Source organism: Anas acuta, chromosome 8, assembly GCF_963932015.1.
Source record: "Anas acuta chromosome 8, bAnaAcu1.1, whole genome shotgun sequence".
Taxonomy (NCBI): Eukaryota; Metazoa; Chordata; class Aves; order Anseriformes; family Anatidae; genus Anas; species Anas acuta.
The window spans coordinates 22,292,196-22,310,718 of record NC_088986.1 but is presented as its reverse complement, the minus strand read 5'-3'; the positions used below and the strand labels follow the sequence as shown (position 1 = coordinate 22,310,718).

The 18,523-nt window shown below is 47.0% G+C and overlaps 1 protein-coding gene across 1 annotated transcript in view; it reads left to right on the top strand.

Moving 5' to 3' along the window:
* KIFAP3 (kinesin associated protein 3) overlaps nucleotides 1-18,523 on the top strand; it is a 78,472-nt gene that overhangs the window by 21,902 nt on the left and 38,047 nt on the right. Inside the window, exon 11 of the mRNA XM_068691145.1 lies at nucleotides 16,133-16,233. Within this exon, the coding sequence (XP_068547246.1) occupies nucleotides 16,133-16,233 (101 nt within the window). The remainder of the gene's footprint in view (nucleotides 1-16,132; nucleotides 16,234-18,523) is intronic.

Below are 18,523 nucleotides of genomic sequence, written 5' to 3'. Positions count from 1 at the left end.
CAATCAGGCGGAGAACGGAACGGACCCGAGGCCCGGAACTGGGAGGCGTCCTGGTGCGGCACCGTGGCCGGAAAACATGCCCAACGGACGGCAGCCTGTGTGGGCAGTCCCTGCCAGGGACTGGCTCGTCCTCCAACCCGCGGAGCCCATGGAGGTGGGTGCACGAGATGAAGAGGAACCCATGGAAGTGGACCCACCTCAGCCACAACAAACATGGGACTCCGCCGGCAGCTCTCTGAAAAGCGTCCTGAAGGAACACCGGCAGCTGTGCAGAAGGGCTCGGCCAGCTCCGTATTCCGCATCGCCCAGGCTCCACTCCAGGCATTAGCCTGGAGCTATGTGGCAATAAACACCTTTGCCAGTTGTCAGGGGTTGTGTGAGTGCTTCTTTCCCATCCGGCAGCCCTTGTGCGAGAGGTGGCAGCCCTTGTGCGCAGAGCCTCGAGGAAGAGCCCAAGAGAGGCCCCAGCTCCCTTCGGGCTGCTGCGCTGGGGTGACAGGAGGAGTCCCCGTGAACCACCATGCGCCTTTAACATTTGTAAAAATAAACCGAGGGGTGAAAATAGTAGTGTGTGAGTGATTATAGCTGGCTAAGTTCTTACATTAGGAGTGAGTTTCTATATCGGAGTAATTGGTAATGACAGACGTGGAGAAGGCTGAAGTACTCAGCAACTTCTTTGCCTCTGTGTGCACAGGTAGAAGGGCTTCCCCCATCTTTCATTTCCCTGACCCCATAGATGGAGGCTGGGGGAGCAGAGTCCCACCCAGTGTAAGCGAAGAGCAGGTTCGAGACCAGCTGCTGAATCCAAAGAGGTACAGGTCTACGGGACCTGATGAGCAGAATCCCAGGGTGCTGAGGGCACTGGCTGCTGGAGTTGCCAAGCCTCCGTCCATCACAGCAGAGAAGTCCTGGTAGTGGGGTGCTGTCACTGGGGAGTGGAAAAATGGAAACGTCATGCCCCTACTCTTCAAGAGTTAAAGAATTTGAACAAGGACTGCTGCTATTCAACAAGTAAAACAATGAGGAGACATTACTTCTCAGGAAGAGCGGTCAGGCATTGGGACAGGTTGCCCAGGGAGGAGGTGGCGTCACTGCCCCTGGGGGTGTTCAAGGAAAGGTTGGACGTGGTGCTTAGGGACATGGTTTAGTGGGTGACATTGTTGGTAGGGTGATGGTTGGACCAGATGATCTTGAAAGTCTTTTCCAACCTTATTTATTCTATGTTTCTCTAGTTTCATTTCCAAGTTAGAGGTATCTTTTTTTCCTGTTTATTCCCAATTGAAAAGGACTTTCTTGCTCTGACTGTGAGCGTCCTAAAACCCCTCTCTGTTCCTGGGCTTGCCAGCAGGACAAGGGATTTACAGGATGGTGGCTCAGTTATCTGCAGAGCAAGAAAATTGAAATTTGGCTCTTCTTTTTGAAACTATAGCTGTCTTTTCCTTCTGTGTGTCATGAAATCTGCCATATGGAACGTGCTTTGGGAGACTGATTTAAGTGTTGGTGAGTGACTTCATTCAGATAAATTGAATTGAGTTTAGGTATTTTTCATGCTTCAGGTTGAGTGCCCAGGTCTTTTTGATTATTTTGGGCAATCTAGAAACAGAAGCATTGCTGTCACTGATAGCCATGAGATTCTTTGGGCATTGGAAGTGATACAATATGCTGGACCTTTGAAAAAACAGGAAAGAAAGAAGAGTGCATAGTGTCTTACCCCCAAAAAACAGAAGGCTTTGACGGCTACTGTGGCTGTCTTATTTTCAGATAAGCTCGTAATATTAACAAATACCAGGAAATAAACTATGGTTGCTACAGAATGTAAGGATTTACCTTAACCGATGCTTTATCTTAGCACAAATAACATTTGCAAGAATAAGGGGGGGAACATGAAGGGTAGAGGTTAAGCAAGTATAAAGTAGCACCCTTCTCGTTGGCTGCCTGCCAGTTCGTACCCACTGAAGATCTGGCCCAACTTGCCTCTAGTCTGTTTTCCATGTTCCTGGGGAGCCAACTTTCCTCCTTTATTCTGGTTTACCTTTTACTTCACGTAGTGTTTCCTGCATTACCCAGTGAAGTGTAATTGTAGTTTGAGTCTTAATTTTGAGTCTTGATGTTTGAGTCTTCAATGGAGGCATGGAAAGAAGTGTTAAGAGCAGTGTAAACAGCTTTTCTCTAGCCCCATGAAATTTGAGGGCATAATTTACCCTTTAAATTTTTATATTTGCTTAGGAGAAGCCTTTAGCTGCATGCATAGTAAAGCGTTTTTCCCCCATGCTCTTGTTGGATCACTATGTTGCTACAAGTTGATAGGTAGGTAAGATGACCTGAGCCTGTATTTCTACTGAGGAGCTTACAATATGTAACTGCTTAATTGAGTGAGTTCTTTTAGTTGTTTCTTTGCCTAATTTCAAGAGCAAATTAATACTTCTCGGTAGCAAGTAACCTGGTCTTCTACATGAACTGTTGACATCTGAAAGCTTTCCAGGGCACAACTTGGATGCCTGAAGCGTGACGGAACAGAACCAACCAACTCTAGTCTCCTGGAGAATCTCCCTAAGGATAGGGCACTTCTACTCTTCGAATCCGAATCGTTTAGGTTGGAGAAGACCCTTAAGATCATCAAGGCCAACCATCTACCTAGCACTACCAAGTCCACTGCTAAACCATGCCCAAACTTCTTTACCGAAAGGATTGTTAGGCATTGGAACAGGCTGCCCAGGGAAGTGGAGTCACCATCCCTGGAGGTCTTTAAAAGACGTTTAGAGGTAGAGCTTAGGGATGTGGTTTAGTGGAGGACTTGTTAGTGTTAGGTCAGAGGTTGGACTCGATGATCTTGAGGTCTCTTCCAACCTAGAAATTCTGTGATTCTGTGATCGGCACTTCAGTTTTGACTGCTTTAGCCTCGTGAATTGGTCTGGTTTGGTTTTGTTGGTGGGTTTTCTTTTTGTTAGCGAGAGACTCTGACCCTTGGAGATCTGGAGAGAAAACGGGTGGAGGCAGGGTTGCATGGGGCAGCCTTTCTCTCTGGCAAGCCAAACGGCCTGGGGGGAGCCAGCCCCAGAAAAGGGGGCCCTCAGCCCCCCCAACCCTCGTCCTTGCTCCACATGAGGGCATCTTCCGGGCCTCTCCCAAGGCAGCCGCCTTCGGCCTCGCACGGGCCGCTCCATCACAGAGCTTTGCCGAGGTCACAGTGGCCACCAGCGGGCCCGCCCTTGCCCCGGGCCCTATAAAAGGGGCACCCCTGCCCCTGGCCCGCCACTTGCTCAGCGATTTGGTCTTCCGAAAGCCAGCGGCTGAAGGAAGGCCAGAGTTAGGAGCAAAGCAAGAGCGAGGCGAGCAGCAGCCCTTCTCAGTGCGAGGACAAGAAATTGTTCTAGGACCACTGAGGAGGATGTCTGGCTCTGCATGGATGCGCCGTGGGTCGAGGGCCAGCACCTCCAGCACAAGAACCATCAGTGCCCAGGAGGTGTCTGGTGCCCGGCCCAGAGGCTATTATGATCAATATAATTGGAGCCAAAGCGATGCGTGGAGCAGGCCGGCCCCTCGGAGGGACAGCAGCAGCAGGCCTGGGCCTAGCTGGAGGTCCAGTGATGACGGAGAGCGTGGGTTGGAGGGCCACGGGAAGCGGAGCCGTGCCCAGCGGTCAGAACATGATGCGGGACCCAGCCGTGGCCAAGGGAAAGAAAACAGCAGGAACTCCGTGAATGACAATCAGGCGGAAAACGGAACGGACCCGAGGCCCGGAACTGGGAGGCGTCCTGGTGCGGCACCGTGGCCAGAAAACATGCCCAACGGACGGCAGCCTGTGTGGGCAGTCCCTGCCAGGGACTGGCTCGTCCTCCAACCCGCGGAGCCCATGGAGGTGGGTGCACGAGATGAAGAGGAACCCATGGAAGTGGACCCACCTCAGCCACAACAAACATGGGACTCCGCCGGCAGCTCTCTGAAAAGCGTCCTGAAGGAACACCGGCAGCTGTGCAGAAGGGCTCGGCCAGCTCCGTATTCCGCATCGCCCAGGCTCCACTCCAGGCATTAGCCTGGAGCTATGTGGCAATAAACACCTTTGCCAGTTGTCAGGGGTTGTGTGAGTGCTTCTTTCCCATCCGGCAGCCCTTGTGCGAGAGGTGGCAGCCCTTGTGCGCAGAGCCTCGAGGAAGAGCCCAAGAGAGGCCCCAGCTCCCTTTGGGCTGCTGCGCTGGGGTGACAGGAGGAGTCCCCAGGAACCACCATGCGCCTTTAAAAGTTGTAAAAATAAACCGAGGGGTGAAAATAGTAGTGCGTGAGTGATTAGAGCTGGCTACTTTCTTATATTAGGAGTGAGTTTCTATAACTGAGTAATTGGTAATGACAGACGTGGAGAAGGCTGAGGTACTCAGCAACTTCTTTGCCTCTGTGTGCACAGGTAGAAGGGCTTCCCCCATCTTTCATTTCCCTGACCCCATAGATGGAGGCTGGGGGAGCAGAGTCCCACCCAGTGTAAGCGAAGAGCAGGTTCGAGACCAGCTGCTGAATCCAAAGAGGTACAGGTCTACGGGACCTGATGAGCAGAATCCCAGGGTGCTGAGGGCACTGGCTGCTGGAGTTGCCAAGCCTCCGTCCATCACAGCAGAGAAGTCCTGGTAGTGGGGTGCTGTCACTGGGGAGTGGAAAAATGGAAACGTCATGCCCCTACTCTTCAAGAGTTAAAGAATTTGAACAAGGACTGCTGCTATTCAACAAGTAAAACAATGAGGAGACATTACTTCTCAGGAAGAGAGGTCAGGCATTGGGACAGGTTGCCCAGGGAGGAGGTGGCGTCACTGCCCCTGGGGGTGTTCAAGGAAAGGTTGGACGTGGTGCTTAGGGACATGGTTTAGTGGGTGACATTGTTGGTAGGGTGATGGTTGGACCAGATGATCTTGAAAGTCTTTTCCAACCTTATTTATTCTATGTTTCTCTAGTTTCATTTCCAAGTTAGAGGTATCTTTTTTTCCTGTTTATTCCCAATTGAAAAGGACTTTCTTGCTCTGACTGTGAGCGTCCTAAAACCCCTCTCTGTTCCTGGGCTTGCCAGCAGGACAAGGGATTTACAGGATGGTGGCTCAGTTATCTGCAGAGCAAGAAAATTGAAATTTGGCTCTTCTTTTTGAAACTATAGCTGTCTTTTCCTTCTGTGTGTCATGAAATCTGCCATATGGAACGTGCTTTGGGAGACTGATTTAAGTGTTGGTGAGTGACTTCATTCAGATAAATTGAATTGAGTTTAGGTATTTTTCATGCTTCAGGTTGAGTGCCCAGGTCTTTTTGATTATTTTGGGCAATCTAGAAACAGAAGCATTGCTGTCACTGATAGCCATGAGATTCTTTGGGCATTGGAAGTGATACAATATGCTGGACCTTTGAAAAAACAGGAAAGAAAGAAGAGTGCATAGTGTCTTACCCCCAAAAAACAGAAGGCTTTGACGGCTACTGTGGCTGTCTTATTTTCAGATAAGCTCGTAATATTAACAAATACCAGGAAATAAACTATGGTTGCTACAGAATGTAAGGATTTACCTTAACCGATGCTTTATCTTAGCACAAATAACATTTGCAAGAATAAGGGGGGGAACATGAAGGGTAGAGGTTAAGCAAGTATAAAGTAGCACCCTTCTCGTTGGCTGCCTGCCAGTTCGTACCCACTGAAGATCTGGCCCAACTTGCCTCTAGTCTGTTTTCCATGTTCCTGGGGAGCCAACTTTCCTCCTTTATTCTGGTTTACCTTTTACTTCACGTAGTGTTTCCTGCATTACCCAGTGAAGTGTAATTGTAGTTTGAGTCTTAATTTTGAGTCTTGATGTTTGAGTCTTCAATGGAGGCATGGAAAGAAGTGTTAAGAGCAGTGTAAACAGCTTTTCTCTAGCCCCATGAAATTTGAGGGCATAATTTACCCTTTAAATTTTTATATTTGCTTAGGAGAAGCCTTTAGCTGCATGCATAGTAAAGCGTTTTTCCCCCATGCTCTTGTTGGATCACTATGTTGCTACAAGTTGATAGGTAGGTAAGATGACCTGAGCCTGGATTTCTACTGAGGAGCTTACAATATGTAACTGCTTAATTGAGTGAGTTCTTTTAGTTGTTTCTTTGCCTAATTTCAAGAGCAAATTAATACTTCTCGGTAGCAAGTAACCTGGTCTTCTACATGAACTGTTGACATCTGAAAGCTTTCCAGGGCACAACTTGGATGCCTGAAGCGTGACGGAACAGAACCAACCAACTCTAGTCTCCTGGAGAATCTCCCTAAGGATAGGGCACTTCTACTCTTCGAATCCGAATCGTTTAGGTTGGAGAAGACCCTTAAGATCATCAAGGCCAACCATCTACCTAGCACTACCAAGTCCACTGCTAAACCATGCCCAAACTTCTTTACCGAAAGGATTGTTAGGCATTGGAACAGGCTGCCCAGGGAAGTGGAGTCACCATCCCTGGAGGTCTTTAAAAGACGTTTAGAGGTAGAGCTTAGGGATATGGTTTAGTGGAGGACGTGTTAGTGTTAGGTCAGAGGTTGGACTCGATGATCTTGAGGTCTCTTCCAACCTAGAAATTCTGTGATTCTGTGACCGGTACTTCAGTTTTGACTGCTTTAGCCTCGTGAATTGGTCTGGTTTGGTTTTGTTGGTGGGTTTTCTTTTTGTTAGCGAGAGACTCTGACCCTTGGAGATCTGGAGAGAAAACGGGTGGAGGCAGGGTTGCATGGGGCAGCCTTTCTCTCCGGCAAGCCAAACGGCCTGGGGGGAGCCAGCCCCAGAAAAGGGGGCCCTCAGCCCCCCTAACCCTCGTCCTTGCTCCACATGAGGGCATCTTCCGGGCCTCTCCCAAGGCAGCCGCCTTCGGCCTCGCACGGGCCGCTCCATCACAGAGCTTTGCCGAGGTCACAGTGGCCACCAGCGGGCCCGCCCTTGCCCCGGGCCCTATAAAAGGGGCCCCCCTGCCCCTGGCCCGCCACTTGCTCAGCGATTTGGTCTTCCGAAAGCCAGCGGCTGAAGGAAGGCCAGAGTTAGGAGCAAAGCAAGAGCGAGGCGAGCAGCAGCCCTTCTCAGTGCGAGGACAAGAAATTGTTCTAGGACCACTGAGGAGGATGTCTGGCTCTGCATGGATGGGCCGTGGGTCGAGGGCCAGCACCTCCAGCACAAGAACCATCAGTGCCCAGGAGGTGTCTGGTGCCCGGCCCAGAGGCTATTATGATCAACATCATTGGAGCCAAAGCGATGCGTGGAGCAGGCCGGCCCCTCGGAGGGACAGCAGCAGCAGGCCTGGGCCTAGCTGGAGGTCCAGTGATGACGGAGAGCGTGGGTTGGAGGGCCACGGGAAGCGGAGCCGTGCCCAGCGGTCAGCATATGATGCGGGACCCAGCCGTGGCCAAGGGAAAGGAAACAGCAGGGACTCCGTGAATGACAATCAGGCGGAGAACGGAACGGACCCGAGGCCCGGAACTGGGAGGCGTCCTGGTGCGGCACCGTGGCCGGAAAACATGCCCAACGGACGGCAGCCTGTGTGGGCAGTCCCTGCCAGGGACTGGCTCGTCCTCCAAGCCGCGGAGCCCATGGAGGTGGGTGCACGAGATGAAGAGGAACCCATGGAAGTGGACCCACCTCAGCCACAACAAACATGGGACTCCGCCGGCAGCTCTCTGAAAAGCGTCCTGAAGGAACACCGTCAGCTGTGCAGAAGGGCTCGGCCAGCTCCGTATTCCGCATCGCCCAGGCTCCACTCCAGGCATTAGCCTGGAGCTATGTGGCAATAAACACCTTTGCCAGTTGTCAGGGGTTGTGTGAGTGCTTCTTTCCCATCCGGCAGCCCTTGTGCGAGAGGTGGCAGCCCTTGTGCGCAGAGCCTCGAGGAAGAGCCCAAGAGAGGCCCCAGCTCCCTTCGGGCTGCTGCACTGGGGTGACAGGAGGAGTCCCCGGGAACCACCATGCGCCTTTAACATTTGTAAAAATAAACCGAGGGGTGAAAACAGTAGTGTGTGAGTGATTATAGCTGGCTAATTTCTCATATTAGGAGTGAGTTTCTATATCGGAGTAATTGGTAATGACAGACGTGGAGAAGGCTGAGGTACTCAGCAACTTCTTTGCCTCTGTGTGCACAGGTAGAAGGGCTTCCCCCATCTTTCATTTCCCTGACCCCATAGATGGAGGCTGGGGGAGCAGGGTCCCACCCAGTGTAAGCGAAGAGCAGGTTCGAGACCAGCTGCTGAATCTGAAAAGAGGTACAGGTCTACGGGACCTGATGAGCAGAATCCCAGGGTCCTGAGGGAACTGGCTGCTGGAGTTGCCAAGCCTCCGTCCATCACAGCAGAGAAGTCCTGGTAGTGGGGTGCTGTCACTGGGGAGTGGAAAAATGGAAACGTCGTACTCCTACTCCTCAAGAATTAAAGAATTGAGCAAAGAGCACTGCTCTTCAACAGGTAAAGCAATGAGGAGACATTACTTCTCAGAAGAGCGGTCAGGCATTGGGACAGGTTGCCCAGGGAGGAGGTGGTGTCACTGCCCCTGGGGGTGTTCAAGGAAAGGTTGGACGTGGTTCTTAGGGGCATGGTTTAAGGATAGGGCACTTCTACTCTTCGAATCAAAATCGTTTAGGTTGGAGAAGACCCTTAAGTTCATCAAGGCCAGCCGTCTACCTTGCACTACCAAGTCCACTGCTAAACCATGCCCGTAAGCACCACATCCACACATTTCTTAAATACCCCCAGGAATGAGGACTACTGCTTCCTTGGGCAGCCTGTTCCAAAGCCTAGCCCATGTTTCCATAAAGATGTTCTTTCTGATACCCTATTTAAACCTCAAGCAAGGTCAGTTTCAATAAAGGATATATCTAAATTTAGCAGCATGTAGTGCACTACTCAGTGGCTCTTTTTTTTTCTCCTTATCTAAGCAGCAGTGATGTGGGTGAGGAGCTTACTGTGTATTTTTCAGTCTGGCTGTTCTGTGTAGAGTTCAAATAAATTGAGTCTAGTTCTCCAGATGTGCAGCTTCATTTTTGTCTGTAGCTGTAACATTAAATAAGTCAACCAAAATTAGTCGTTTATTAGTTCATTGGCTTAGAAATTACTGTTATAGTTCCTTCTTTGTTTCCTAGAAAAAATAAGTGTATCCATATTTCAGATGTGGCATGTGCTTAGCTCTTTGGGGAGCGATGGGGGAAGGGAGGACACAGAAATCTGGACTTTAAGGTAGGCTTATGGTAGGATACCAGTTTCAAACACAAAGGTGGTACAAGAAGGGTTATTAGTTGGTAATTAATATCATAGCATTATTTATATAGCCTAGTCTTTTTGAATATGAGCAGACTTGCAGTTTCTTTCAGGTTCTCTTGATAAAACAAACTGATATATCCAATATGATTTATATTTACATATGTAAATCAAACCATTGTGTGTTTAAACCACACGTGGAGCAACTTAGCACAACTGTTTCAGAGTAGTCTGCAAGGCACTGTACCGGACAGAAAAATTGAGTTACATTTTTATCACTTCCCCCCAAGATTCCTATTAATTATGATACATATGAATGAATGAACTCGGCACTTCCATGTAAATAAAGTTTTGACAGCAGTGTGAGACAGTGTGTGGATAAGATGTTCAGTTTGCTACATTTCCATCCGCCTACATGTATTATTTGCTTACTTTTGTAACAGCTTTGACTTAAGAGTATCAGAATTTGAAGCTGAAACCAAGATTCACTTTGCCATTTTAAGAGATAATTCTTTTGGGTTCTGGTTTTGATTTGGTATAGTTAATGTTTTGCACGTGAGTTGGATAAGGCATATTTCATATCTGAAGTTGAGACATTGACAATTCCATTAGAAATGATGGCTACTTGAATTACTGATACTCTTACATTTGGATAATTTAATCCATAATTTATATTCTCATTGTTACTTTAGCATTTGAAAGCTGAATGCTGCTGCTGAAACTCAAATTGGCATTTCAGTTTTACAGCTTTAGGGTTTCTCTTTTGTTATTGCGGAGCGAACGGAGGATCTCTTCATTTCAAGCTCACAAACTCAACTATAATGTTAGGACCAGATCTTGTTATCAAGAAATCATTTTTTTCTTTAGCTTCTGCTACTGGTACCATTCGATCTTTAACCTCAGTAAGAATGAAACCTAGGATTCAGGCGCTGGTCCGCAGAACTGGCACATGGCTTCTTATTAATGTTCAAAGGCTAAAAATCTGAAGCCATTTTGAACTCAGAACCCATCGTGTATTTATTTCCCTCTCTAATTTGCAGAAAACTAGTTGTGAAAACAGCCCGAGGGACCTGATATTTTTCCATCCCAGCTGCTCCAGCTGAACTACAGCTGCAAAAAAAATCTAAGTATTGTTTCTATAAACTGTTGAGTGTATTTTATAACACAATAATTCCCACAAAATCAGTAACTGCAGTTAATGACCGGTTTGTTAAGGCATTAACTGCACTCAGCTGGGAATGACCAATTTCTCTGGAATGGCTGTATAAGAACTAAGGATAATTCAGTAACACTTTCAAATAATTATTTGGTTAATTAATGGTAAATTCTTTTGGAAATCCTATCAAAGTACTTGTGACCCCCACATTTAATATCCAATGAGTTCATTATGATTCATGTTTTATTGCCATAAATACCAGAAGAATCCATAATGACTAGGCCATTATTTTCCAGGGCTGCCCTTACTGCTTTAGGCCATTTGGCTATTCCACCTTCAGTCATAAAATGCTTGATGCTCAAAACTACTAGCGCTTGTAGGCCACAACTTTCTGGCACCCCACCAAAACTTTGGTGATTTTTATGAACACATTTGGCAAAGACCTTTTTTCTTCTCTTTTTCTTGCTTTTTCTGGTTAGGGGAATAATTGATGCCTACTGTACCAACCCATAAGGAAGCCTTTCTTGCAGTGTCTGCTTTTTCATGTGTGGCCTTCTGCCGTGGTCACAAATAGCATAGACGCGATACCTTTTTTGCTTCGGAAAGTTGTTCTTTGGCCAGGTAATGGGCAGGGTTTGAAATTTTTGCAGCCATGTTTCTGAGCAAGGACTTACCTGTGGCTTTATTCATCATTCAGATGAGTGTAAAACAAAACCAAAAGGTGATTTTGGTACCAACATGTTCAAGTCATAGTCAGTAGCTGGCAGTTGGTATTTTTGGGAATGAAGCCCCAGTGTCACAGGATGGCATTTGGCTTATTGGTGGATTTCTTCAGTCTGTCACTTCCTACCTTTTTACACCATCTTTAGCCTGCAAGATGATGCTTAGTGTTCATAGCATTGTAGCTGTTGAATCTGTTCTCTTCCTAATTTTAGACAAAGTAGTTATGCACAGTTTCCAATCAACTTTCCAATAGGCTCTATGCCTTCTTATTGAGCATGATGTTAACAATTTGCATTAAATCATTGTGACTGTGCTAAAGAACAAGCACTTCTTGATTTTCCTGAAGTGTTTTATTCTTTGGCTCGTGAGTAGCCACAGTTTTACGTGAGAACTGATAGAAGTGGGAGGTTTCTTTTGTTGTTTTTGTTATTTTCCACTGAAGTGCTTCCACTGTTTTCTTTTAAGTTTAGTTCTATAGTCCTGTTATTTCAATGCTGTTGTGTTACTGAGAGGTCGAGGAACATCTAATGACTCCCACCAGAGGACCCTGCTCTCAGCTGAAGCTCCTAACGCCCCCCCCGCTGAATCAAGCATATGGTTTATAAGAGGGTGTACTGCAGGGCACAGAGATAAGACACCAGTAATCCAACTGGGAGTGCAGGTGGGGAAATCACTGGACGTGCACTCACGCTGTACTCTACAATACACGGTGCGTGTGTGTGTGTAAAGGACCTGTCTAATCCTAACTCCATTTCATGTTCCTTCTCCCTTTAGAGGAATGCTGATGTCCTACCTTTATTCCTCACTTGTTATTTGTAAGGAGTTTTATCAAGTTTAAGTTGTGTCTTTTTCTCTTCTAAGAAGAGAGTGCTGGAGCCTGTTGATTAAACACGTCCTTGGCTTTTCCCTGGTCAGGCACAAACTTTCAGACTCTGAAGGTGATTTCTATTCCCCCCCACACCACGTGCGTGTTGCAGAATTTTACGAAATGAGCAGTAGAAACTTTTGCAAGGTATGAACAGTCACAGTGTTCAGTTTTGACTGCTTTAGCCTCGTGAATTGGTCTGGTTTGGTTTTGTTGGTGGGTTTTCTTTTTGTTAGCGAGAGACTCTGACCCTTGGAGATCTGGAGAGAAAACGGGTGGAGGCAGGGTTGCATGGGGCAGCCTTTCTCTCTGGCAAGCCAAACGGCCTGGGGGAAGCCAGCCCCAAAAAAGGGGGCCCTCAGCCCCCCCAACCCTCGTCCTTGCTCCACATAAGGGCATCTTCTGGGCCTCTCCCAAGGCAGCCTTCGGCCTCGCACGGGCCGCTCCATCACAGAGCTTTGCCGAGGTCACAGTGGCCACCAGCGGGCCCGCCCTTGCCCCGGGCCCTATAAAAGGGGCCCCCCTGCCCCTGGCCCGCCACTTGCTCAGCGATTTGGTCTTCCGAAAGCCAGCGGCTGAAGGAAGGCCAGAGTTAGGAGCAAAGCAAGAGCGAGGCGAGCAGCAGCCCTTCTCAGTGCGAGGACAAGAAATTGTTCTAGGACCACTGAGGAGGATGTCTGGCTCTGCATGGATGCGCCGTGGGTCGAGGGCCAGCACCTCCAGCACAAGAACCATCAGTGCCCAGGAGGTGTCTGGTGCCCGGCCCAGAGGCTATTATGATCAACATCATTGGAGCCAAAGCGATGCGTGGAGCAGGCCGGCCCCTCGGAGGGACAGCAGCAGCAGGCCTGGGCCTAGCTGGAGGTCCAGTGATGACGGAGAGCGTGGGTTGGAGGGCCACGGGAAGTGGAGCCGTGCCCAGCGGTCAGAACATGATGCGGGACCCAGTCGTGGCCAAGCGAAAGGAAACAGCAGGAACTCCGTGAATGACAATCAGGCGGAGAACGGAACGGACCCGAGGCCCGGAACTGGGAGGCGTCCTGGTGCGGCACCGTGGCCAGAAAACATGCCCAACGGACGGCAGCCTGTGTGGGCAGTCCCTGCCAGGGACTGGCTCGTCCTCCAACCCGCGGAGCCCATGGAGGTGGGTGCACGAGATGAAGAGGAACCCATGGAAGTGGACCCACCTCAGCCACAACAAACATGGGACTCCGCCGGCAGCTCTCTGAAAAGCGTCCTGAAGGAACACCGGCAGCTGTGCAGAAGGGCTCGGCCAGCTCCGTATTCCGCATCGCCCAGGCTCCACTCCAGGCATTAGCCTGGAGCTATGTGGCAATAAACACCTTTGCCAGTTGTCAGGGGTTGTGTGAGTGCTTCTTTCCCATCCGGCAGCCCTTGTGCGAGAGGTGGCAGCCCTTGTGCGCAGAGCCTCGAGGAAGAGCCCAAGAGAGGCCCCAGCTCCCTTCGGGCTGCTGCGCTGGGGTGACAGGAGGAGTCCTCAAGAACCACCATGCGCCTTTAACATTTGTAAAAATAAACCGAGGGGTGAAAACAGTAGTGTGTGAGTGATTATAGCTGGCTAAGTTCTTACATTGGGAGTGAGTTTCTATATCGGAGTAATTGGTAATGACAGACGTGGAGAAGGCTGAGGTACTCAGCAACTTCTTTGCCTCTGTGTGCACAGGTAGAAGGGCTTCCCCCATCTTTCATTTCCCTGACCCCATAGATGGAGGCTGGGGGAGCAGAGTCCCACCCAGTGTAAGCGAAGAGCAGGTTCGAGACCAGCTGCTGAATCCAAAGAGGTACAGGTCTACGGGACCTGATGAGCAGAATCCCAGGGTGCTGAGGGCACTGGCTGCTGGAGTTGCCAAGCCTCCGTCCATCACAGCAGAGAAGTCCTGGTAGTGGGGTGCTGTCACTGGGGAGTGGAAAAATGGAAACGTCATGCCCCTACTCTTCAAGAGTTAAAGAATTTGAACAAGGAGTGCTGCTCTTCAACAAGTAAAACAATGAGGAGACATTACTTCTCAGGAAGAGCGGTCAGGCATTGGGACAGGTTGCCCAGAGAGGAGGTGGCGTCACCGCCCCTGGGGGTGTTCAAGGAAAGGTTGGATGTGGTGCTTTGACTGCTACTGTGGCTGTCTTATTTTCAGATAAGCTCGTAATATTAACAAATACCAGGAAATAAACTATGGTTGCTACAGAATGTAAGGATTTACCTTAACCGATGCTTTATCTTAGCACAAATAACATTTGCAAGAATAAGGCTGGGGGGGGAACACGAAGGGTAGAGGTTAAGCAAGTATAAAGTAGCACCCTTCTCGTTGGCTGCCTGCCAGTTCGTACCCACTGAAGATCTGGCCCAACTTGCCTCTAGTCTGTTTTCCATGTTCCTGGGGAGCCAACTTTCCTCCCTTATTCTGGTTTACCTTTTACTTCACGTAGTGTTTCCTGCATTACCTGGCAAAGTGTAATTGTAATTTGAGTCTTAATTTTGAGTCTTGATGTTTGGGTCTTCAATGGAGGCATGGAAAGAAGTGTTAAGAGCAGTGTAAACAGCTTTTCCCTAGCCCCATGAAATTTGAGGGCATAATTTACCCTTTAAATTTTTATATTTGCTTAGGAGAAGCCTTTAGCTGCATGCATAGTAAAGCGTTTTTCCCCCATGCTCTTGTTGGATCCCGATGTCACTACAAGTTGATAGGTAGGTAAGATGACCAGTCACCAGAGAAGCACAAAAGACAGGGAACACTTCATTTTGTTTGCTTAAAACAGAATTTATATGCTTTAGCATAGTCTTTGCTTTTATTTTAATAATAGCCTGATCAGCTTTCAAAGTTCGTCATTATCCTTTACCTAGCTGATAAATTTCTGGTAGGTTGAGATAAAAGTTGTGTTTTGTTGTTTTTTTTTTTTGTTACCTCTCACCCTCCCCTCGTTAGGTGATCTGCCAGTTAGATCCAAAAGGTCAGCTATGTTTTTTAGGAAAAGAATACTTCAGGAAAGAATACTTCACTGTTGTATAGCAACTGCCAGAAGGGTTTCATGGGTTTTTCTGGTAATTCAATTTTAAAAAGAGACACAAAATGTGCATTCTCAGGATAAAGACAACCTATCCTTGCTGCTTAAAGGAAATTCCAGTTCCCAATGATGTATGCAGATGAAAGATTTAACTGGCTTGGGTTGGTTGCTCTTTGAGGTCTTGATTCTTTGCCAAAGCATGAGAATTGGTCCAACTGAAGTACAAGTGGGAGGTAAGATATTTCTGAGCTGTATGAGACCTGTGAATTAATTCTGAGTTGGTGACCTTATTACATACTGGCCTAACTAATATAAACATCCAGTTGTATGTGTTATCCCATATATAGCCAGTATCCTTCTAATGCGGGGCTAGAGGAGAGCTCAAGACAGTGCTCAGTCCAAATTTCAGCAGAGAGTCAGGACCAGGCATATCTATGTTTTTCTTAGCAAGCATTTATGCGTTTGTCTAAGCTGTTTTTATAGTCTTCCCATTAAATACTTCATAGCCTGCTCATTTAAGTTGCTTCAATTTTTTTTTCCTTTAGAATCTTTGTTAAGCATTAACGTGCAAATAAAATACACTATTTTCTTTGAAATGTATGAAACACAAGGCACCCACGGTTTAGGATAATAAAACAATCAGCGTGTGATTTACGTGAAAGGCACTGGTTTCCTTCTACGACACTTTTTAGAGCAGTAGTTCTTATTTATCTCTGTGACATTGATGCGTTCTTTGGTATTTCACTTTGAGACAAGCTTATCGTTTCAACAGGAATATCCACAGCTAAACCAGCATTACATTTGGTATTTAATTTCCTAGCTGGGATGTGATGAAGGCTTTCTCTGGATGGTCCATCATTAATAAATGTTCCTTTCAGAAAATAGATTCCTTGCAAAGTGGTACTAAGGAAATGTTTTGAGGTGCTGGGAAAAGAGGGAGTAGTTGGCATTGCCTTTGTTCCCTCTTTGCACAAAGACATTGTTCACTTGGATATTCCAGACAAGACCCTTTAATAAATGTTGCATTTCTGTTTTAAATTTTCCCTTCCTTAATTAGGATTTTTGTGCTTTTCATTCCTCCCCTTAAATGTTTATAGTACTTAAAGTGCAAATCTTGTTAATGTTTGTTTGTTGTTTTTTTTTTTTTTCCTTCTAGCAAATGAAAACTACAAACAAGTAGCCATGTGCATTCTGTATCACATAAGCATGGACGATCGCTTCAAATCGATGTTTGCCTACACAGACTGTATCCCACAGGTATGTGCTTTATGTCTGATGAGGTCCCAATGACAGAATCACAGAATTTCTAGGTTGGAAGAGACCTCAAGATCATCGAGTCCAACCTCTGACCTAACACTAACAAGTCCTCCGCTAAACCATATCGCTAAGTTCAACATCTAAGTGTCTTTTAAAGACCTCCAGGGATGGTGACTCCACCACTTCCCTGGGCAGCCCATTCCAATGCCTCACAACCCTCTCAGTAAAGAAGTTCTTCCTAACATCCAACCTAAAACACCCCTAGTGCAACTTCAGCCCATTCCCCCTTGTCCTGTCACCAGGCACGTGGGAGAACAGACCAACCCCCTCCTCGCTACAGCCTCCTTTAACGTACTTATAAAGAGCGATAAGGGTGCCCCTGAGCCTCCTCTTCTTCAGGCTGAACAAACCCAGCTCCCTCAGCCGCTCCTTGTAGGACTTGGAGGTGTCAAGATGCATCTTGCTGCGTGCACATCTTTTCCCCACTTATTGCAGAGCTCGCACTGACACCCACAGGTGAGAATGGGAACAGGCATGATGCTGCTGAGTCAGTAGTGAGCCACCTACTCTTTAGGCAGTCTGACTGTTCTTGCTGTGTTTTGATGGTCCCCAGAAAAAGGTCGGGTGACAGATATTTTTATCAGTACTGCTGAGCCTCGAGATACATCGAATTGGTGAAAAATACAGGGGACCCGATAAATTTCTTTGGAAGATTGGGAATACTTGAAAGAGATGAAAACTTGTGCGTAGTAGATCCTTAGGGAACCTCATGGAAAGTATTTCCTTTGCTGTTTTAGAAGCTATTCTTTTCTGATCCCATTGGGTATCAAAATTTCAGTGTCTCCTGTGTTACAGGATATGAACTGGAAACCAGCCAAGCAGTGTTGCATTGCTGCATGACAATTCCTTTTCCAACTGCAGGCGTGTACAACAGTTGGAGACATGAGGGCTCTTCACTAATCTTTCAGACTACACTTTTTCATAACTTTTTATCTCCAGCCATAGTCTCTGACCCATGCGCAGACACTGTTTCATGCTTTTAGGGAGGTATTTTATGTGTACTTCCTTGATTTTGGGCTGTAGCATGTTTTTTAACAAACAGTGAATACTCTCTAACCAATCTCTCTGGGTCCTGATGAGGCTTGGCGTTGAGAAAGCCTGCGTTGCATAAATGTAGAAAGCTCTCTGGTAGCTCTTTCAGAATTGCACCATTGTATTTTCTTCCCTGCCAAACATGTTTTTAACATCAAATGCATCTAGAATGGGAAGTTGCCATGGAAAAAATTTAGAATGTTTCTGGTCATTATTTCATGACAAAAATTGTGATGTTTTTCCAAATACAGGAGGGTTTTGGAGAAAAGAGAAGGGAGAACTGGTGGGAATAATTAGCGTATGTTACCAAATGTTCTTGCAAACATCCTACTGGCTACTTTTTCTGTCACAGAAGTAACTTTGCTAAGACATTTGCATGATACAAGGGACCTGCTTTGTTCTCAATGGTCACCTGCCAAACAAATTCACTGTGTTTCAGGGCTCACTTATGATTTGCTTTTAGGGAATCTTGGCTTGCATCTTAGATCCCCAGTGTCAAACATAAGGAGATGTGGATCTTCAGTGAAATCATACAGTGAGCTTTAGTAAATATCATTGTTCTGATGGGCAGTGGCTGCTCAAAGTAGTGTTTGTAGGGCTTTATCCAGAGCCTGCTGGAACAGGAAACAATTCCACTGCCTTAATTGGACTTTGGATAAAACTGCAAAATTTGAAAAATACCTATGGCTATTGATTCTTTAGTGGCTGATGTAATACACAGATGATATCTGCAGGCTGTTCAAAAAGGACAAGCTGGACAACTGGAGATTTTATTTAAAAGTTAGGACAATTGTTAAGGAAAACAGAGGCAGCAAAAAACATGGAAGTAGATATTGCATCAAGAGAAGAAAATGACCTTTTTCAAGGACTCCCTACTATCTGATTCTATCCCAGAAAACTGAATTCTCTCTTTAATAATAGTGCATACCCTTCAGTGGCTTTGTCTTCTTGAGGAAAGGTGTACATCTAAACTGGCAAATGCTCGATAACGGATTTCTAGCTGTTGTAGAAAATCCATCCCCTGTTGTCTTTTGAACATGTGAGGTGCTTGAGGAGGGCTTTCGCATGCTGTCCCAGGTAAACATCCTTGTGGCTTGAAGGAGTTAGTGGGTGCTATTCTAGTAACAGTTAAAAGTGAGTATTAACAGTTCATTCTTGTTTAGACCTCAGCAATGCGTGTTTTGTTTAAATAGGTGCA